Source organism: Rhinolophus ferrumequinum, chromosome 22 (assembly GCF_004115265.2).
Source record: "Rhinolophus ferrumequinum isolate MPI-CBG mRhiFer1 chromosome 22, mRhiFer1_v1.p, whole genome shotgun sequence".
NCBI classification, from domain to species: domain Eukaryota; kingdom Metazoa; phylum Chordata; class Mammalia; order Chiroptera; family Rhinolophidae; genus Rhinolophus; species Rhinolophus ferrumequinum.
This window is the reverse complement of record NC_046305.1, coordinates 17,154,500-17,178,299: the sequence shown is the minus strand read 5'-3', so window position 1 is coordinate 17,178,299 and position 23,800 is coordinate 17,154,500. Positions and strand designations below refer to the sequence as shown.

At 34.2% G+C, this 23,800-nt stretch overlaps 1 protein-coding gene across 1 annotated transcript; it reads left to right on the top strand.

Moving 5' to 3' along the window:
• Positions 1 to 6,744: 6,744 nt before the first annotated feature.
• PDC (phosducin) lies at positions 6,745 to 20,271 on the top strand. The gene is made up of 4 exons (XM_033093693.1): positions 6,745 to 6,797; positions 14,934 to 15,018; positions 16,744 to 16,895; positions 19,330 to 20,271. Exons 2-4 carry the CDS (start codon positions 14,958 to 14,960, stop codon positions 19,816 to 19,818), a joined length of 702 nt encoding a protein of 233 aa, XP_032949584.1. The 5' UTR covers positions 6,745 to 6,797; positions 14,934 to 14,957; the 3' UTR covers positions 19,819 to 20,271.
• Positions 20,272 to 23,800: the final 3,529 nt, after the last annotated feature.

Here is a 23,800-nt window from a genome sequence, read left to right as displayed (position 1 = left end):
ACTCATGATTATATTTAATGTCTGCTCAGTTCCAGAGAGTTGAACTGCAAAGTAATTCTTACTTTATGAATAATATTTTGACTAATACATAGGATTCACCTTTTCCAGGTGGAGTGTTTCATGTAACACAGTATCTGTAATAGCACTGACAAGCCCTTTTCCCACAAGTTTTCCCAGCAGCAATTTGAGGTTTAATCAATTGTAAGTCCTGGTAAGCCAACAATCTATTAAAATAATAATAGCAAGTAAATATTCACCTAATTCAATAAAATAACTCTTCAATATTATTTTTTGTTGGTCCCATTTTTAAGCCAGAATAAGAATAAACAAATAACTAAAAGAAATATAATCCAACCCAATGAAACAAATGGTATATCTCCGATTTATGTTTCAACATTTGACTTTTAACAAAAGTACAGGTCCTATAAATAACATAAATTTTACTAATAGGTTCCAAACTATAGTCTCAAAATGCAAAGTGAAGAATTCAGATAAAAATCCCCAAAGAGAGACAATATGAATACTGTCATTTAGAAACTATGTATTTCCAGTCCTCAACGGCCAGATATATAGATGTCTAACAATACTAAATTAATTTCTCACAATAAAAAAAAAAATCTTGAACATACTGGGGTAAAAAGATAAAGTTTTAAAAGCACTGAAATTACTTGAATTACATCAGGAGAAGAGAAAGGATACATAGAAATGAGAGAAATAAAGGAAGCAAAATTAATAATAGATTACTGTCTGCTTATTGTGCAACAGTTAATGGTGTGAATCTTACACACATTAGATTCTCACACTGAATCTCTTAGGTCAGTGTTGTCGTCATTTAACATATTAGAAAACTGAAACTCAGAGAAGATTGAGCTTGGGACTTGAACTTGGGTATCTCTTACTCTAAAAACGATGTTCTTAACCACTACCTAATGTAACTTATTTAGCAAGCAAAAAGAAGTAGAAAGTATTCACTCTTTTAATTTTTGGTGGCTCTTTATTTTGAAACAATTTCAAGCACACCTAGGATTTGCAAGAATAGGATGAGAGAGATGATAACAGAAATGTGATAAAATGTTATCAATTGGGAATCTGGGGAAGGATATATCGAAGTTCCTTGTGCTGTTCTTGCAACTTTTAGGTTTGCAATTATTTGAAATTTAAAAGTTACATAAAATTGAAAGAGTGTGTATTTTCACACACACACACACACACACACACACACACACACACTTAATCAGAATCATCAGAATGTAAGTTTGAAGATATGCTGCTTAGTTACCTCAAACTACTTCAGTGACCCAGGGTGGTGAACACATATGCAATATATAGATGATGCATTATAGAATTGTACACTTGAAACCTATGTAGTTTTTTGGTTTTTGGTTTTTTTATTTATTGGGGTGACAATTGTAAAATTACATAGACTTCAGGTGTACAGTTCTGTATTACATCATCTATAAATCCCATTGTGTGTTCACCACCCATAAATCTATGTAGTTTTAATGACTATTGTCACCCCAATAAATTTTAATTAAAAAAACCTCAATGTGTAGTTCCTAAATCCTAAGAACAAGAACATTATTTTTCATAATCACAGTATCTTTGTCAAAATCAGAGAACTAGTACTTATACAATACTAGTATCAAATCTACAGACCTTATTCAAATTTCACTAATTGTCTTAATAATGTCCATGAATAAAGCCAAGAGGCATTGTATTCCAGGATCCCGGAAACCAGGGTCACGCATTGCGTTTAGCTGCCATCTTTCTTTAATCTCCTTTATCTGTAACATTTCTTCATTCTCTTTCACAACCTTCTCATGACAAGCCGGTTACTTTGTAGAATGTCCCTCAGTTTTAGTTTTGTCTAATACTTCCTCACGATTAGATTCAGACTACACAGTTTTTGGTTAGAATTCCACAAGAGTGATGCTGTGTCTTTCTCAGCATCCGAAGGCACATGATGTCAGTTTGTCTCATCGTCGATGGTAAGTGATGATTTTATTAGGTGGTTTCTATCACATTTCTCCACTGTAGTTTGTTACCTTTCTCTTTGTAATTAATGCATAATTTATGGGAGATACTTTGAGACTCCTCATCAAACTGACACATAATACTTTTAGCATCCAGTGATAATCTTATCTGAGTGAAATATTACTTTGATAGTTCTGAGAACATGCTAGTTTGAAGGTAAAAAAATACAAACATCCAGGCCCTGATTGGTTACTCACGTAGAGATGTGTAAAGGTTGGTTTTTAAAACCACTTGAGGAAAAAATAGATAATCGGAAGAGCTTTATGTGTAATTAAAGCTGTGTTTCCTGCCTGTAATACTGCTATCGTCAGAGATCTGGCAGCTTTTCCGTTTCAGTTCTTATAGAAATACAGACACTAAATATAGAATTTATTTTTAGGAAAGCACATTTACCAATATTATGAAAACACTTTATTCTCAAAGCAAGTATTTCCAGCATTAACACTTTCCAATCCAAATCAGCCCTTCTATAATAAAATAACTGTTAGAGACAGCACTGTCCATCTGGCCACGACTGGCAAGTTCTTGACCATCAGAACTTGTAACACCCTAGACAAATGATGTAAACTCACCTGGCCTGAGTTTAATTTTCTGTAAAATAAGGGTTTGGTTTGGGATAGTGATTTTTCACCCTAGGTGCATGACATACAACACAGCTTTTTACAAATGCTGATATATGACCCAACATCCAGAGATTCTGACTTCATTGACTTGACTGGATCTCTCCAGGTGATGCTGATGGTAGTTAGAGCCACAAGATTAGGTGATTTCTGAGAGCCTCTACTATGTTTCCCCGAAAATAAGACCTAGCCAACCTAGCTGGACCATCAGCTCTAATGCATCTTTTGGAGCAAAAGCTAATATAAGACCAGGTATTATATTATATATTATATTATATTATATTATATGTTATATTGTATAATACCCGGTCTTATATTATAGTAAAATAACACCGGGTCTTATATTAATTTTTGCTCCAAAAGACACATTAGAGCTGATGATCTGGCTAGGTCTAGGTCTTATTTACAGGGAAACACGGGAGCTCTGATTCTATGATTATATGGTTCAGTTTCTCCTTCCCATAGCCAACCATAAAGATGGCATATTTGTCCTTTCATTCGTCTCCTCGACTCCTAATATAAATTTCTGGCCTGTGCCACGGTAGTGATTTTCACACTTCAGTGGTGAGGAGTAAATGACTAGTTAAAAATGCAGATTCTTAGGACACGCCCTATAAAATTCTGATGCAGTAGACCTGGGAGATTGCCCAGGAACGTTTATAAGCATCTAGGTGACTGAGGCCACTGGTTGAGAACTACAGTTTTAAAACCGGTATCAAGCATATAATTTGCAACGTCAAGGAAGGGAGGTTACCTGAGGAATGTTTGGGACTCTTGTTGACCCTGAAATACAATGTTGGGCTAAATTATAAGTATGTGCAGTGACTCCAGAGCCTGAGACTCACAGCTCCGAGCTTTCCCCTTCATCTGAGCATCAGTCATATTGCCAGGATCCTAGCTTTCATTAAAACCTGCTCTGAATAGGTAAGAGAAAGAGGACTTGAATAAATAGAGGAGAAGGAAAATCCCTTCTTTAGAGTAAAATACAAATTGTAGAAACAATTGGTTTTTTACAAATAAATAGAAACATAAAGAATTACAATAGAAAAAAGGACAACAATAGGAATTCACAGAACAAATCCATGATGCATAAGCATTCATAGTACCAGTGAAATAAAAATTAATAAAAGAGTGAGATACCAATTTTCCACAACCAAATTGACACACGTTCAAAAGGTTTGCTAGTATCAAGTGATCATTAGGGAATCTGTTACTCTCATACATTCATGGGGAAATATAAACTAGACGAGCCAGTTTAGAAGGCAAGTTGATAGTATTTATTAAATATGTTCATATCCCATGACACTAAAAATCTAATTTCAGTCTTAATATTAACCTTAGAAACACTGGAACATAAACAAAACTAAGCGTATTCATGGATGACTTTAAAATAGAAAAAATGGAAACTACCTATATGTTCCTAAAGGAGTAAATATCTAAATAGATTGCGGTATACTCTTAGTAGGTAATGATGCAACAATGAGAAGAAATGATGTAGATCTCTATGGACTAACTTGGGTAGCTCTCTAAGAGCTATTGCTGAGTAAAAGAAATCTAGTTAAAGAATGCTATTCATTGTGTAATTCGTCTGCAAAATACTGCCACCAATTCCTTCCCTCGGTACATACATGCCAGCCCACTGTCAAGAGGCTGGGTGTGTATTCCTGCACTCCTCCTGAATCTGAGCTGGTCTTAATGACTTTCTTGCCTAATAGAATATTGCAAATGTGATTCTGGGACTTCTGAGGTAAGGTTCTAAGAAGCTCTGCAGCTTCTTCCTGGGTCTCTTGGAAGTCGTTATTGCAACTCTTGCTCTGGGGAGGGAGCCATCTGCTATATAAAAAGTCCTATTATCCTGGGAATGGCCTGTGTAGCAAGATGTCAGCCAGCTCTGGCTATTCTAGCCCTTGCAATTATGTGACATGAGAATGAAGCCACTATCCTGGGCATTACAGTCCAACAGGTGTCATGTACAAAAGAATCAAGGTCCCAGACATATGGCCCCAGGCAAGCCATCCCAGCCATTTCCAGCCTTTGTGCCACCTCAGTTAAGACCCAGACATGGTAAAGTAGGGATGAACTGTGCCCTGACTGAATTCCTGACCCACAGAATTGTGAATATAATAAATGCTGGTGGTTTTCCACCATTAAAAAAAATACTACTATGATGGGTGCCACAGTGATTTTTTTAACTCCTTCATTGCTTCTAAATGTTGATTGGTATTTTACTCTAAAGAAGGGATTTTCCTTCTCCATTTATTTATTATTTAGTTACTTACTTAGCCCAGAATATACTCATAGAACCTTATTTCATTCTATAGATTATAACACATTATTATCATTATTTATTTTGAGGCTTAAATTGTCCCAAATTTGACCAATGGGGCCCTTTCAAGCTGGTTCCTATATCATTTTGACGTATTCCTGTGATTTTTGAGCATTCATTAATTTTTGTTGTGACATCTCAAGCTCATTTTATAATTTCTCTAATCCAGTTCTTGTTTCTTTTCAAAGGATCCCTGATTTCTTTTAATAAAGATGTTATTTAGAAAGCAAGATTTGGGTGCTAAGTGTACTCACTGCTACTGGAATGTTTTTTCTATGCCTCTGTACACAGAACTAGGAAATACATGTATGCGTGTTTGTACACATACACATCTAGGTAGGAAATTAGGTAGGTAGGTAGGTAGGTAGACAAAATGGTAGGTAGGTAGGTAGATAGATAGATAGATAGATAGATAGATAGATAGATAGAGGATGGATGGAAGGAAAGAAGGGAGGGATGGAGGGAGGGAGAAAGGGAGGAAGGAAGGGAGGGGCAAGCCATGAATACATATTTATACCTCCAATTCCAATCCAAAATCACTGGCTTCATGCTAATCTCCCCCCAGTGCTGAGTTGTATTCTAATCAACAACAGTAAGAAACTTGACTGCTTTTACCCTTAATGTATATATTTATTTGCTAACCTGCAGCACTTCAGAAAACAATCCTACTGACTAGAATTCAATATTTCTGTACAGTTCTTTTGGTCATTATTCTAAGTTAAGTTTTCAAAATATTGTAATCAAAAGTTACATGGGCTCATTGCCCCCCACCTTCAATATGCATCATTACAAAAGTCAAACTACAAAAATTATACTTGGAGAGAAGTCACTCCCTCATCTCTAATTCTTCCTTTCTGCTCATTCCTAGTAGATAGCCAGTCGTATTGGTTTCTTGGCTATTCTTTCTTATGTTTCTTTTTTGCAAAAATAAATGCTCATGTAATTTCTGTCTCTCAACCATTCAAGTCATCCTGTAAACTTTAAGCTGATACTCTTAGTTCATAGAATATACATTCTATGGGATAGCTTTGAACCAACAAATGGTCTCATTGCAAAAGTCTAATTTCTGAAGACTGCAGTAACAGTTTTGGTAAGCATCCCCTAACAAAGAATAGGAGGTCAACAATTGTTGTTGAATAAAATTTCATTGTTTTGAATGGCACATGGAAGAAAAGTGAAATGGCCAGTAAATGGAACAAAGAAGGACTAAAAAAGATACAACAAAGCAGAGGTCAGTAACATTACTAAATACTATATTCAAACTTTTCTGGGACTTTTTTGCCAAAACAAAACAAACAGAAAAAAAAGGATTAGCAGAGATTTTAATACACAAGACATTTCAGAGTGCTAGAAAGGGAGAAGAAAGTAGATGTTTCGTGAATTTAAGAGGAAAAATGGACCACGCCAAGGGAAGTTGTTGAGAATAGTTATTTCAGTTAAATTGAGAAAAATTTGTTGATTAGAAACACTATTTTTTTCTTTCAGAGAATGGCAAGTGAATTTCTGAGAATATCAGTCTATGCCAAAAAAGAAAAAAAAATATTTTCTGAAAGAACATACAATAGGTGGATAAAGAGTGCATTTACCACAGTACTTGAAGCTCTTTTTTAGTTTGTTTTTGCCTTACTGTTAACGAATAGGCTTTGCTAATTCTCTTATGTCAATCCTATTACTTGTTCAGAGCTATTTCTGCAAGGGTCATCAATATCCAGAAATCTTAAATCTGAGCTTAAACCTGTCCAAGTTCAAGAGTTCTTGAGACAGGGATTCTTATCCACGGAACACAATCAAGGACACCAGGCACAGAGAACCAAACTGTGAGTCCTCAAATAGTCTTCTGGATAATATAATTTTTAAAATTTTACCTTCAGGGAAAGATTAATGATTTCACTGTTTATATATCATTGTATGTTCTTATAAAATAATTCAAAGTAGTATGAAGTCATGAGTTATCTACTATAAAGACAATTCAATACTGTGTATCTTTCCTTCTTAAAATGATCAACACTAGTCATCTTCGCTAAGAAATTCGGTGTATACATGCAATTTTGAGTCTGATTTCTAGAAAGTTAAAAATAAAACTGTCAATAGAGAATTCATTTTGAAATTTAAAATTCTTCAGCTCTCTCTTTGAGTAAAGGAAGAACTGAAGGAAAGAAGTGATGATTGCTTCCATTTTGTATTTGAAAATTTGACTCCCAAGCTGGGAAAGGGAGTACTACATTCACCACTAAAACACCTCTGAAGACCTCTGAAGACGTTTTAACCAGTTGTGTGCTCTTGGACTTTTCCCTTAATATTAAAATTTTTCTTGTTTTGTTTTGTTTTTTAATCTTTAAAGTGGAAATAATAATATCTGTTTCGGAAGGTTACTTCAAAAATTTAATGAAAGAGAAATAAATGATGTTTTTAAAATACAGCAAGTTTATGGACATTTGTTAAATTAGGTGAAGTTTTTTTTTTCAGTTCGTTTCATTTTTCTGTTATCTTGCATCCATGGAGGTGATTATTATTAGTAATAAATTTTACAGTTTGCATCATGAAAATGAATGAAGGCTTTCTCATTGGTTCACCATGGAATATTTTTATTAACTGTAAAATAACTTTTAACTATAGCATCCACTTTAAATATACATTTTTTAACCATTATGCATGCTACTTAGAATCACCTAACATTAATAGTTAGAAAAAATTTTGGAGATCATGGCAATTTTTGCCTGAATATTATGTTTATAAACTGGATTTGATATTATGTAAGTTGTCAAAATATATATGAACCACTCATGATAATATCTATAATGGAATTCAAACCATATGTGCTAGAATAGGTATATTTACAAGATATAGAGATATTAAAAATAAGATATCTGCTCTGAATTCCCTGCAAGGTTCTGACATTTCTATTTCCTTCAGAATAAGTAAGAGAATGTCGTATATAGTAGTAAGAGCAAACCTGGATAAGTTAATGTTTTTTTTCTTTTATTAGGAGCACAAATTCAGTTATAACTTGGAAGCTCATATTTTCCCAGAATATTTTTTACTGATGATACTGGTTGACAAAGAGAAGATTGCTATGTATGATACATTCCTGATATACAAATTATTTAAAAGGCTCCCTCCGTCTTCCACCTGCCCAGTCTCATTTGTTAATAAAGCAAAACTATTTGAGAAGCATAGAAGCTGAGAAAACATTATATTTGCTCTGCAGTGTCTTATATCAAAGCTTCCATCATGGTTTTTCTATCAAAGTTGTTATGAACTTTAGATAGGGAGGGGAAAAGAAATGGAGTAAGGGATCAACGTGTGTGTTCTGTGTGCAAAGGAAAGAAAACTAACATTTGCTTAGTGCCAACCATTTGCTCAATATTGATTTTTTTCAGCCATTTTGAGGATAATGTGACCTACATTCCACTTATGCTTCTGGGATTTATTTTTAAAGAAAACTCCCATTATGATACAAAAATATAAAAGTTGATCTAACCCAAAATTAACAACTAGAATGACTAAAGGTGGCAACAAAAATCCTGAGTGTTTCGGCAAAGTTCTACTCTATTAGACAACTGAAATTCAGAAAAAAATATATAAACCACTACGGCATAAACACTAAAAGGAAAATCAAACAACAAATCACTTATGATTTGTAAAAGTCAATCCATTGGAAAACAAGTATGTTACATTCAGATTAAATTATCACCTCCCATTTTCCACTTATGCCTATATCTACGGAAAATCTTTTTACTTTTGTTTTCAAGGAGGCAATTTCATGCACATTTTATTAGCCTGTACGCGTATCTCATGATTTCAAATTCATCTCCCCTTCAGGCTTCACATTCATAAATACCTTGTGGTAAACAGACCTTACTAGAAGTAAATCAAAGTATTATGATAAAGGAAGGACCATAGTCAGTAATGAGAAAGGAGAATATAAAACAGTTTTGACATAAATGTGTAATATATGTGTGACTCTGTATACGCACACACACACATTTCGGGTGGGGAAGATAATTAGGCATAAACAGTACATATATGTATTGATTCTTAAATAAAATTTAGATTTGTTTGACTATATCTGTTTTTAATTATAAATATTTGGTTTTACTATTTAAAATTTTTAATTATTTACTAATTATCACTTTACTCAGTACCTGTTAAATTCCTACTACTAAATACTATACATTTTATATAATACATTTCACATCATTTAATCCTCACACAGCCTTTTGAAGTACACATGATTACTACGCCAATTTTACAAATAAGAAAACTAAAGCACAGAGAGTTTTAGTGATTGGCGGCTCAAGGTCACACAGCCGATAATTGGCAGAGCTAGATTTGAACCCCAGTGTTTATGTGTTAATCATTTTGCTATACTAGCACTTGGAAGCACTGTAATGCATGGTTCCTGCCCACAAGAAGCTTAGTTCCTCCTTGGGGGAGAAGACATATATAAATAAATCAATTAAAGAGCAATTCAAGAAATTAACTGATGGTTTATGAGGCATAAAACCCCCTCTATGTTGCTATTAAACCTAAAACCACATCACTTTTACTAAAAATCTCTAGTTTTCAAAGTCATAAATAAAAGTGGGGTGGGCTAGAGAAAGAGGAAATTATGGCTTGGTGAAATCAGGAGAGCTACATTGCTGATAGGAGAGACAACAGAGGTGTCCACAGCCCAGTAATAACTACCATGGTCGGCCATGATGCTGTCAGACCTAGCTTATGTGAAATTTCCATCACTTATCACATTTTAAATAAGAAGAAAAAGCAGAACTGTTTTCTCCCAGAGTCCAATATGACATTGGGGAAGACAGTCGTGGCGGGGGTTAAAACATCTGACATTAACATATTAGCCTTGGTGAGAACATTAGTCTGGCTTAGTTGATCAGATTAGCTCACAGTCACCTTGGAAAACACAGGAGAGCAGAGACCTAAGGAGATGCATGGTTAGAGGCAGAAAAAGGTAGAACACGAAACCCTGCAAGGGTGGGCAACATACAAGATCTGCCAATTAAGTTCATGAACTTTCCACTGTGGAAGTGCACAATGGAAAATTCACGAACTTAATGTCTGGCTTTCGTATAGTGTGATACTGTGATGGAGCACAGATCAAAATGCAGAATCTAAGTTTCTGTCAAAAGTGAAGGTGAAACAGAATTTCTATAGATTTTTCCCACCTGGCAGCTTCGCTTCGTTTCAGTCATCTAATAACACAGTATGCTCCAGATAGGCCTTAAAGATAGATCATTTGTTAAATTCCACGTTAGCTGAGTTAAAGAATTCTTTAATCAAGCACTTTCAGTACTTGATCCCAATCAGTTATTTACATTCCATGGTTAATTATGTCCCGATACAATAATGTCATTTTTAATACAGCAGCTTCCCTGAAACAGCTTCTTATTTTGTGTTTCCAAAAGGGCACATACAAATTCATGTGTAAGAGAGAAGGAAGAATATTTGTTTTAAATTGCACGATGACAAAAAACAAAAAAACAAAACAAAACACACACACACACACACACACACACACACAAACTTGTCTTATTTTGAAAATTTGGCATTGGAGCTACTTCAATGCTCCGTTTTTCTGCATTTTTTAAGGTTCATGGAAAGATATCTTGTATGTCATACGTAGAGAGGTAATTTTAATATTTGGTTGTACTGAGAGAAACCAATGTCAGAATATAGTGTATAAAACCTTTATTACAATAAAAAGAAAGAAAGAAAGAAAGAAATGAAGACACATTTACCTAAACCTACTAAATAAAATGGAATACTTCGATTGAGGCTTTTTTTCCCCTGGCATTTATGCCTTTTATTTCTCAACGGAAAATAATAGTTATTGAAACTTTTATTTGGACATCAACCCAGACACTGGCCACAGAAATAACTGGAATCTGTATTATCTGACTTGCAGGGGCTTCCTGGCCAAATTTTTGTAGGAACTTCTGCGGTATGCCAGGAATGTGTGTCCAGAAGCAGGAAAGAACTAGTGAAGAATAAAAAATAATGGACTAGTTAATTCTAGGTATGCCTTATTTTCCTGACTTCACTTCTTAGAGGATAGATGGCGGAACTCTGAGAGATCCAGAGGCCCCAAAACTTTAGAAGTTAAGAAAAAGGCAGGCTGTGTAGGCCCAGAGCAGAGAAGTAGTGGCCAACATCGATGTCATTTACATTATTCTCTACAAAAGTCAGCGCCACGTCCTATGGACTGAGACGTGTCCCCTAAAACTCATATGTTAATGACCTAATTCCAAATATGACAGTATTTCAATACAGTAGTCCCCCTTTATCCGCATTTTCGCTTTCCACGGTTTCAGTTAACTGCAGTCAACCACAGTCTGAAAATATTAAATGGAAAATTCCAGAAATAAACAATTCATAAGTTTTAAATTGTGCCCTGCGCACTGTTTTGAGTAGGGTGATGAAATCGTACGCTCTCCCTTTCTGTCCCACCTGGGACATGGATCCTCCCTTTGTCCAGCGTTTCCACACTCTACTTACAATACCATATTTTGAGAGAGACCATATATTTTTTATTACAGCATATTGTCATAATTGTTCTATATTCTTATCAGTTGTTCATCTCTTACTATGCCTAATTTATAACAAACTTTATCATACTTATATATGTATAGGAAAAAACATAGTATATATAGAGTTTGGTCCTATTCACAGTTTCAGGCATCCAGTGGGGGTCTGGGAACCTATCCCCCGCAGATAAGGGGAGACATCGGTAGTGATTCATATGGAAGTAATTAATGGTTAAATGAGGTCATAAGGGTAGGGCCCCCATCCAAAGGATCAGTGTCCTTACAAGAAGAGACACCAGTGAGCTCCCTCTCACTCCACCATGTAAGGACACAGTGAGAAGGAGGCCATCTGCAAAACAGGAAGAGAGGCTTCACCAGAAACCAACCCTGTCAAACTTTGATCTGGAACTTCTGGCCTCCAGAACCATGAGAAAATAAATTTCTGTTGTTTAAGCCTCAAAGTCTATAGTGTTTTGCAATAGCAGTGCAAGCAGAAAAGGATACCAGGGAACTATGTTTATATGTAATTGACAAATAGAAAAGTGGCAGAGATTTTGAAAGACTGAAGTGTTAGTGTTCAAAGCTATGCCACACATTGAGAAGATTGTTATATAAAACTTGGGTTACAGAAAAGCAGGACTAAGAAACAAACACAATTTTAGAAATCGATCTCAAAGATTGCTGAAGCCATAGCAATCTTTACTTCAATTACATTTAAAAATTCAAATATTAATACTATTCTTTGGGGTATAGAATTAATTCTTTTAAATGGTTGGTATGAGTTCATGAGCGAAATATTGCACTTTGCTGCACAAATCTCCACACAAAGTTCAGTGTAACCAACTCATGCTGGGGTTTTTATTTTATTTTACAGACTCATTTAGTACTTAGTATGTGTTGGGATCTAAGCACCTTCCAAATACTAATTCAATTTGATGACAGGGGATATTAATAGGAGTGTAGATCAAATATATCAATAGCTAATTATACTCGACTGTGTCTCCCTCTACAGAGTCTTCAAGTAGTACAAGCAAATATGCCTCTTGTTTCAATATTTTTCTTCCAATTTCTGTCTCTGTTTACTGGTTCCCCTAGTAGTAAATAGTGGTAAATTTCACAAATCTTGGTACTCTACTCAATTGGAGGGATTAGGTAAGGATGAACTCTGTGTTTTCCTAAACAGGCCACCCAGCTGACTTAAGTCTTAAAATTTGCCAGTATCGTACTGGAAGAGTTTTGTTCTTCATGTTATTCAGAGCCAGGGAAATGCCTGGCACATAGTCTATTCTTAACATCTGCTAATTCAATCAACAAATCAGGTTTTTTTCCAAGTAACTGGATTATCTTTTCAGTAAAGGGATTCTTTGAAATTGGCGAAACTCTTCTTGAAAAATAAAATTCCTTTTATTCTCCACTAGATCACCAACTAGGTTGGCAAGAAGCAAGCTAGGCTTCTGTCTTTACAACATTTGAAATAAAATTATTTTTAGATTTTTTTTAAACCTTATGTATATTTATTGCAAATAGTAGCGACCCCAGATTAACTATCTACTCTTGCAAAATAAAAGAGACTGACTTCAGTCACTACTTTTCTGGGGACTAAATATCTATTGAAGTTACCAAATAGGTTTTCATTACTTTGCTCTGTAGTGTTGTGTTTTGTGTTGTTGTTATTGTTGAAGTAAACTAATAATATTCATTTTTCTTATATGCAAAAAATTATTTTTAAATAATTACCCTAAGTAGCTTCCTTTGTCCAAAAGCATTTGCTTATTTCCATTTTCCCTGATTTCCATTTTCCTTTATTCATTTTCATTACTAAATTCACTGAAATTTAATTTAATGTTCTTTATTATTAGGTTGGTACAAAAGTAACTGCAGTTTTTGCAATTATTTTTAATCTTTTAAACCTCAATTACTTTTGCACCAACCTAATATATTTATAGTTACATAAATATTGAAGAATGGATTGGTATTCTCTTGACACCCTTCTCTGAAAAGTGTTTTCTTACTCAAGTGGATAAAATCAAATTGGCAAAGACCTTAGACCTCCAGTGATTCTGGGTAGGGAATGTAGTGAGGGACACAATGAAATTATGACACTAGTCCAAATGATGGGAGCAGAAGAGAAAATAAGAACGCAATCAAGACAAAGAGTTCTGGTTTACCATTCCATGATTTGAGAAAGCACCAAACAGACCAAGTCCAAGGCTGAAGTGTAAATCAATAAAAAAACTAAGTTGGGATCAAAGCATAAATGGAATGAAATCATTGAAAGAGACAAAGGGGGGAAAGTAGAGGAAGAAGAAACAGTAAAAAGATAGTATATCCACTATTAGTGTATCTTTCCTGACTTGAAAATTTCAAGAAAATCGCAATTATATGGACCCCTTAGGGGATGTGTTAGTATGCATAATAATAGAGTTTTCCAGATAATGGAAAGATAAATAAGCTAATAGGTTGGATTTGAGTATGAACTAAGAATAAATACCTTCTATACGAGGGCATCAAGGAATTTCCTATAAAAACTCCATGTGCTTTTGGTAGATTTTGTGACGTATTTTACAGTTTTTCAAAATTCTATAGACATAATTCCTGGTTGTTTTCATTTGCTTGGTGGGGAACATCACCAAAACTTGCCACGGAATGGAGAGATGTTATTGTGTTAGGTTTTGAATCACATTATTCCTTAGATCGTTCTTTAATGCCAATTCAGGAGATGGATTTGTCAAACCATATTGAGAAAAATGACTCTATTATAGTATGTTAACTTCCATAATGGTTTAAGATTTACCTCTAAAATCAAACCTCGAGTCAAACCCTTGCTCCACCACTTACTGTGTGATCTTGAACAAGTAATTTAAATTCCCTGTCCCTTCCTCAGTTGTAATATGGCATTAACAATTGTCCCTGTCACGTCTGGCTGTGTGAGAATTAAATGATTTTTGACACTTCAGAGAACTGGAACAATGCCTGGCACATAGCAAGTGTTCATAGTAAGTACATAATTATTATTAATTAAAACATTTTTATTTTATAAATTATTGAGATACAATCTAATGAAATTTGGTAACAAACAGTAATAAAAAAAGAAAATCAGTTATAAATAATTTTCACTAAATACACAGACCGAAACTGAAGGCTTTTTAAGTTAAAAAAAACCCCACAAATCATGAATTATGTAAACTCCTTAGGTCCAAATATGTTTAATAACACAAATATTAAATTAATGTCCTTTGACAAGGCAGACAGAAACATACAAAACACTATTATCACTTGGTAATAACCCTTAACCTACATGGAATCTGGCAGCAGAAAAATATGAATATATATATGAATTTTGTTGAATAATATATAATGAATATGTAATATATATATTTCTCATCTTTCATCATTTCTCCTTTGTTCATTCTACAGATTACATCAAATCTAATCCCTAAAATGGAAGAAGCCAAAAGCCAAAGTTTGGAGGAAGACTTTGAAAGACAGGCCACACATACAGGTAACCAAAGCGATAAGCAAAAACTAATTATTAAATTAAAATTAAATCTGGAGATCTCTAATGTTTTCATGACCACTATTCAGTATGAAATTTAAGTTATACACTTTGAGTGGTCTGATGGAATCATTTAAAATATGTTTGAGTGGGTAAATTAATGTGAAATCAAATACTTTAAAAGCAGTCTTATTTAGATGTCAAAGAGTAAGAAATTGAATTAGAAACACTAATTATTGAGAATTTCTTGCTGTCCAATATCATAAGACCTCTCTATCGTCACTAAAATTAAGCCACTATCCTCTCTTCTAATTTCCCCACTATGGACTTTCCTTGCAATTGTAAACAATATTAGATGAAAAGGTAAATAAATAAATAGAGGTGTTAATTTTAATTTTTTGAATCTGAAAAAAATAAAGGGAATGATAAAACATTCTGAAATCAAATGAATTTCAATATTTCTCCTGAAAACCTACGACTTATGTTTATCACAGAAAAAATGTGGAAGCAACAATGTACGTGAGTTAGAAACTGTTTAAGTAAATGAATATCTACACAATAGAATATCATGACCCCATTTTTTAAATAAGAACCTCTTTATTTATGTATGTATGTATGTGAAAAAAAATATCTGAGATATGCTATGAAGTAAAAAAAAGCAAGGTGAGGGAAAGTGTGTATATTATACTACTATTTGTAAACAAATGGAGGAAAAAGTTCTCTTTTTGTACACATACACACATGCTACACATCTGCATATTTTGCATATGCAAAAACATATCTGGAAGACAAAGGCTATACAAGTAAACAAATAACATTCATTGCCTGAATATAATAAACATAAATAAGTTTATATTCAATTTATGAATTATATATTATATAAATTTTAAAAACTAGGAAATATGTGAGAAAGAGAATACATCCACATATAGAACACAATATTAATGGATATGGTTAAGCTTTAGTGAAGAATATGTAAAACTGCATATTTTCAAGAATTTAGACATTTTTCCAAGCACTGTTATTATTTATCAGGGCAACTGAACATCAGAATTCCAATTGGATTACTCTTGATTTAATTATTTTTCTTAAATCTACAAATCGTATCCTTTCTACATTTGTAAACAAGTCTTAGAATCTTAGAAGGAATTGGATGGTTATTTAACAATTTTCTTAAAGCCATTTTATTTTGTTAATTGAGGTTAGACCTCCCTCTCACTAGTTGTCTTTTATGTGTTATTGTTATTCTTGTTTTCTGGATCTTGAGAACATTTCAATTTGTTTCCCCAACAGTCCTAGTTTCCTTTGTTAATAGTGTGGTGCCAATTTTTAAATTGGCTTTATTGCTGAAGCTTCTTTCTTATGTAAATGAATGTTATTTTCTAAATTTTTGGTTTCCTCTCTATATTTTTTAAAAATTATCTTTACCCCCAAATTTTGCTTATAGTTCCAAGTCCATAATTTCATTAATGCAGATTTTTTTCATTAATGCATTAATGCAGTATTTTCATTATGCAGATGTTTCAGCAAAATTCTTAGCCAAAAGCTGTTTAACAAGATTAATGTGGGAGAACTTTTTTATGAGCAAGGTAGTCAGAAATTTCTAGCCCAAACAAGATGTCTCTTTCTGATATAGTCTATTTCCATGGCAACACTCATACAAATTTCAATTGTATAAATAGTCCTTTTCAAAATAAAAAGGGAAACAATTTATTTTTAATTTTATTCCAGGACCCAAAGGAGTAATAAATGATTGGAGAAAGTTTAAATTAGAGAGTGAAGATAATGATTCAGTCCCATCTAGCAAGAAGGAGATTCTCAGACAAATGTCTTCCCCTCAGAGTAGAGATGACAAAGACTCAAAAGAAAGATTCAGCAGAAAGGTAAGATAAGGAAAAAGCAATAATAAATAATTTATAACGTGTAAACATGCATCCTCCTTTTTTCTAAAGCAGCATTTTTTTAAATCTCACTTATTTACTTTTTCTATAATGTGTCTATGTGTGTAAAGAGATAACTTTAAACGGTGATCTCTATAATGTTAATGGAGATTGATTATCTCAGAGTCAGAGTGCTGACATTCCTTCCTTCCTTTAGCTTTTAGGTCATGTTTGAATCTTTATAATTAGCATGTATTATTTATATAACAACAACAATTATATTAATAAAAGAAACCGTCAAGTGATTTTCATTGCGGGGTTGGGGGGGGAATCACTTTAGTGGTTTATTTATCTCCAAACCAGTATACGCGTATATGAGTTGTTGTATATTAATTCCTAAGAAAAAGATAGTGCTTCAGAAATATACTTGGTTCCAGATTTCTGGCATTGTCAAAATCTTCAAGTCTAAGATCTTATTTTCAGGCTTTGGTTCCTTCAATGAGTCATTATGTGAGGTAGATGAGACAATTGCAGTGAAATGTGAGGAACTGTTAGCACTTCCTTCACTTGCTTTAAAAGGATGTGGAGATCAAATAAACGTGAAAGGGCTTTGGAACGTGTAAAATACTATACAGATGTGAGATATTTTAATTATTAAAGATGTTGTACTAAGGTTAAGCTTTAGAAATGGACCTGAATGCCTAAATACCTATGTATCTGAATAAGTGAATGGAACAAGTATTCATAAGAAGGCTCAAATGCACATGTAAATCAACATTTGTGTGGTTCAGTCTGTTAAATTAACAGAACTGTTAGCAACTTAAAAATTATACAAAACATCTAACAACTTTTAGAGTTAAAACAAATTAAATTGGGACAATAATCTTAAAGTCGAAAAAAAGTAATTTGATAAGAAAAAAATATTAAGAGGCAGAAACAAGAGAAGGAAGTAATGAAAGCATCAGGTACTCCTACTTATCCTAAATCTCAGTATCTTCTATAAGATTCTGTAATAACACCTTACCTTATAGGTGTTTTGTGAGGGTTAAGGGAAATAATCTAGTAGGTAAAGTGCCTAAGGCATAGATTTTCCATAAGTAGCAGTTTCATGCCTTTTCAATTCTCCTCCACTCTAAATACTGTCAGAAGTTGGTGTTTGTGAGGCTACTTGATGATTAGACAGCAGTACCTGATCCCCTTTGGGAACTATCCACCTTCCATGGTTCTGGGCTGTTCCCCATCTCTTAATCACACTAGGTCCCATCATTGCTTTTTATTTTCTTTCTTCCTTCCTTCCTTCCTTCCTTCCTTCCTTCCTTCCTTCCTTCCTTCCTTCCTTTCTTCTCTCTCTCTCTCTCTCTCTCTCTCTCTCTCTCTCTCTCTCTTTGTGTGTGTGTGTGTGTGTGAGAAGGGTGTTTAACTTTCAATTGAATACGTTACTAATAATGTAGCTATTAAGAAAGGCTCTGTAGGTAATTTTATATTCCAGCTGCAGTGAAAACTACCTGTCTTGAAAGATGGAAGTTAGGTCATTTCTCATTTTAGCCTAAACCCGCGAGTGAGAATAGCTTGGAGGGCTTGTTTAAATATGGCTCTGCTCAGCCTCACCATGACAGGTTCTGATGCCCCAGATTTGCATTTCCCAGAACTTCTCAGGTGATGCTGATGTTGCTAGTTCAGCATTATTAACGCCTTGGCTAATTTGATAAACTCCAGAGAGCAGTGACTGCTGTCTTGCTTGCCTGAATCCGATTCTACATATTCCAAAAAATCAGTAAGTGATAAGATATCATTTTTTTAACAGCTTTTGTGGAGGAGACACTAATATCCAAAGGCATTTGTTGAGGACACATTTAAATATGTGTGTGTGTGTTTGTGTGTGTGTGTGTGTTTCTGTTTTTGAAAGTCTCTCCAGTGTAGACCTTGCTCGGTTTTTTTTTCACCCAAAGAGATGGGTAGTTAAGTGACACATTTCTGACTGACATTGTCACTATCTCATGGCTAAACTATATTCAGCAACACTTATGCATGCATTTATATTATGCAATAATTACTGAACCCCTATTATGTGCCAGACACTATAGTAGATATTGAAGAGTAGCGAATGAGACAAATAAAATTCCTTCCCTTATGGAACAGTTAGATAAACTAATATTAAACAAATTAAATATATAGCACAATATCAAATAGTGATTATTGCTATGAAGGAAAAATAAACCATATAGGGAATAGAAAGTGTGGGGTAGGCGCTCTTTTAGGTAGCGTTATCAAAGAAGGTAACATGTGAACAGAAGTTTGAATGAGGAAAAGGAGAAGGACTTTAGGGGGTGGGGAGAACAACAAATGCAAATTCTTTGAGTTGAGGATGGGTTTGGTGTGTCCAAGGAATATAAATTTCTGACTGAATGATCTCTCTCATTCTTTCGTCTGTTCCCAGATGAGCATTCAAGAATACGAATTAATCCACCAAGACAAAGAAGATGAAAATTGCCTTCGTAAATACCGTCGACAGTGTATGCAGGATATGCACCAGAGGCTGAGTTTTGGGCCTCGGTATGGGTTTGTGTATGAGCTGAAAACTGGGGAGCAATTCCTGGAAACCATTGAAAAGGAGCAGAAAATCACCACAATCATTGTTCACATTTATGAAGATGGCATTAAGGGCTGCAATGCTCTAAACAGTAGCTTAACATGCCTTGCAGCCGAATACCCTATGGTCAAGTTTTGCAAAATAAAAGCTTGTAATACAGGTGCTGGGGACCGCTTTTCCTCAGATGTACTCCCCACACTGCTCATCTATAAAGGTGGGGAACTCATAAGCAATTTTATTAGTGTTGCTGAACAGTTTGCTGAAGAATTTTTTGCTGGGGATGTGGAGTCTTTCCTAAATGAATATGGGTTACTGCCTGAAAGATACACGCCATAGAGCAGACCGACATGTAGGAAGACATTGAACAAAGATTCACTATGTCAATATCTCATATTTCTCCTTTATACTTTACACACTAATTTGGTAGTATCCATATTCCTTTAGGAAATAGCAAGTATGGACATAGCCATTTCTAGTTGGGGGGGAAAAAAAAAAGGTTGATCCTAAAGTTATATGATTAGCATTTCTTAGTATTAGTTACTCAAATTGATATAATGCTTTACTACAAAACATAGTAATTTTCAGCAACATGTTTGTAGACAAAGAGGATATGAATAATATAATGACAGTTTTCAAAAATCCCTTTCAATTTATGTGCTTGGCTTTTTTATTTCTTGTTATTTTCTGCAGTGTTATTATTTGGGCTTTTCAAAATACATTATCAATTATAATTTTGCCTATGTAATAAGAATAAAGTCTCATGAGGAAATAAATTTTCTATTTGAAGTCTATTCTTTCTCAAGTATTACAATATCAAGTCCTTAAAAAGTTATAAAACCTAAAATACCAAAAAAAATTCCATTCAGTAAGATACCTTATATACCAACCAAACTAATGCACAAGAAACTCACAAAAATTATACCACATTAAATTTGTTAAGAAAGAGAAAAGGAGTATTTGTTAAAAATAAAATATCAGAAATTAACCTTATCTAGGAAAAAAGGCAGATGGAAACCGGATCTTTTTATTCTTTGGACAAAAGAATAACATTTAGTAGTAATAATAATTATAGCTATCATGTATTGATTGCCTATTATAAGCCAGTATTTTATACATAGCATCTCTAATTCTTAACTACAATTCTGCAAGTAGATAATATTATTCCCATTTTATGAATGATGGAACTGAAATTCAGAGAAGTGACATGGAAGTTCTACTTATATTTCCCTTGGAAAGACTTGGAAAACTCTGCTGCTACATAGAAACATGAAAATGCAAAATAAAATTTGAAACACATTTTGAAATACTTGAATAAGCTGAAGAGCAAGATAAATGAAATTTCTAGGTGTGGAAATCAGAGTGGAAAATAACAGTGAGTGAGAGCTAAAGTGATATGGTCTATAACTGAAGACACGGTGCTTGATGAAACACCAAAAATGGGCTCCCTGTGAGACGTGAACTTAAAAACAGGTTTGCACAATTTGCCTTGGTGGACCAATGTTGAAACTGGACATTTGTAACAAGTTCTGGTCCCCACTCTCCTCAATGACTATTTTATAGCTTCTCTTCTTTCTGTAAACATTTCATATCCTTTCCTCCAGTCCAAACACTTCACTTTGCTCATACTTCATTGAGAAAATACTCATTGAGTATTGCTCGTAGTTCATTGACAAAATAGAAGTTATCAGATGAGCCTTGCCTCATCTTCCCGTCACCAATCTCAAATATGCACGTACCTGCACGTAAACAGTGTTCCACTGACATTACAATGGAAGACGTGTTCGTGCAGCTCTCTAAGACCAAGTGATCAAATTGGCCTGTGGATCATAGCCTTCTCACACACAGTAATTTTTCTCCTGCACTTATTTTTCCTCTCTCTCTGCATCATCTATTTCTCCCTTTCTCTATATTGTATTATTCATGTTGGCTTATAAATGAGATTTGTAATTGCCCACCATTTAAAACTTGCCCACCTACAATTTAAAATTTCCAGCTCTCCCTCACTTTTCTGCTATCCTTTACAATCATGTCTCTTGAAAGAAGTATCTAAAGTCACCATCTTGAATCTTCATTTCCATTTCTTTGTCATCCTACTTCAATCAGGCCTTTGTCCCAAGGACTCTAACTACAGTTATGATCATCTTGTCAAACTCGGTGGCCAGTTTTCATTCCTCATTTTATTGTATCTCCTATAAGCATGTGTCAGAACTGACCTTCTCCCTTCTTTCTGCGTCACTTCTTTTGGCTTCTTTGAAAACATACTCTGCTTGTTTGCCTTTTATCCTACTATTTCTTTTAAGTTTCCTTCACTGACTTCTCTAAAGGCTCACACTAGTTAACCCCCTCCTATCCGTAGCATTCAATACCATTTATATTAAAACTACTCTCAAATTCACATGTCCAGCCTTACCTCTCTCCCAGACTCCAAAATCCTATGTCTCAGTTGGAGGAAGGAGGAACAGAATGGGAAAGAAAAAAATCTATCACTGTACTAGATATTGGTGATACAAAGATGGGTAAGATAGAATTCCTAATGATGACCAGCTCACACTGACCAGTCCCTAACATATAGTCGCTGCAATAGGCACTGTTTCTGCTCATGAATCTAAAATTTCATCCTCTATTCCTTTTATAAATTGGGAAAAGCATTTTAAATACCATATGGCCTATTTCTAAGTTGATAAACACCAGGCATATCACAAGAAGGAAAAGTGCTAGTAGAGAGATATGCAGGGTAATTAGGTACAAAATAAGGAGCTTTTAGAAAATAGTTCAACATGTTTTTTCCTATCAAGTAATTGCTAACAAATTTATTAGCCCCTTACAGATTTCTCTGTTAGGAATTACTGGACTTAAAATACCATGGCAAAAAGCAGGATCTTTACATGAGACATTTATAATTTAAAAAACCACCTTGGTGGAATAAATAGCTCTTTAGATTGACATTCATTTCATGGACTAGAAGTAAATGCTTAAAAAGATGATGGCAAGGCAGTGAGGAAGGATAGCGAAATATGTATCACAAAAGAGAACAATATTTGAAGAATAAAATATAAGTTCATTTCAATCACTAGTCATTTTTAATTGCAATATAGTACAGCTTTGTAGAACAGACGTAGAAAAGCATACTAAATATTGAAAGAAGTCTCTCATCTATGGAAAAGAGAATAAAAATGACTGCTTTGAAAAATTCCTGTTCAATGAAAGCTTTACTCTTGTAAGAAATAACTCACTGTGCATTTATTCAAAATAGAGAACTAGCAAGCTTAAGCAGGACTAAACCCAGGAATGTATTTAACCCATAATTGCCAAAACAAAAGTAACTAGGTGGTACCTAGTTAGGGACTGAATGATGGTAGCAACCGTTCTCAAAATAAGCACTTGGTGACTAATGGATACCAGAGTACAGTTGGATGGTATTATTCACCAGAAAGAGTCGGACAAAAGGCAGGATTTGACTAGAATATTTGAAACCCACTGCTGCAGAAATCCTGGATTACAAATTCCCATCACGTAAACACTTAATGTGCAATTATATTAGGCAGGAGGAGAGGAAGAGATCATTTTTGTCTCAGCAAAAGAATGACGCTTTAAATGTAAAGGTTTAAAATGTCATACCATGTCTCATTAACAAATCACCCAAATAATACTGGAATAAACCTGAAAGAAAATCCAAGAGTGTTAGTTATAAAATAATAGGAAAATAATAGGTACATTTGCAGGGAATACCAAAACTATCTTGGAAAGTGTGAAGCTCATTCATTCGTTAGTTCACACAATACTTATTGACAGGCTGCAATGTGCCATGAACTCCCTTGAACTTAGGGAGTTCAAGGTAAAGAAAACAGACATTTAAATATGCAATAAATGACAAATGCATCTACACTTGTATCTCCATCTATGTCTATTTTAGTAGCGGTGGTTAACATCCTGGGCACTGGGGTCAGACTTCTATGTTTGAATTCCCTCAATAGTTTTATAATCTTGGGCAAGTTAGTTAATCTCTCTGTACCTGTTTCCTCATCTGTAAAATAAGAATAATAATAGCTCGTCCTCATTGGTTGTTGTGAGGAAAAAAATGAGTAAATTGTGTGAACTACTTAGAACAGTGCCTGTCACATAGTATTGTAGTTATAAATGAAAGGGTGCATAGTATACACAGATGTAAGGTCTTAAAGATATGATTATGCAAATAGAAGCTAATTTATGAAGAAGCTGGGATTCAATTCATCTATCCCAAACACACTACTTACATTCCTCTATACAGGACCTTATTAAAAATTCTATGTATTTGAATTGAAAGAAACGGATCCTAAAA

Bases quoted from the DNA above. Each gene is read 5' to 3' on its own strand.
- PDC (XM_033093693.1), top strand. From the start codon at position 14,958: ATGGAAGAAGCCAAAAGCCAAAGTTTGGAGGAAGACTTTGAAAGACAG. The intron at 15,019-16,743 runs GTAACCAAAGCG...ATTTTATTCCAG, and splicing joins AAGACAGGCCACACATACAG to GACCCAAAGGAGTAATAAAT. The intron at 16,896-19,329 runs GTAAGATAAGGA...GTCTGTTCCCAG, and splicing joins AAGAAAGATTCAGCAGAAAG to ATGAGCATTCAAGAATACGA.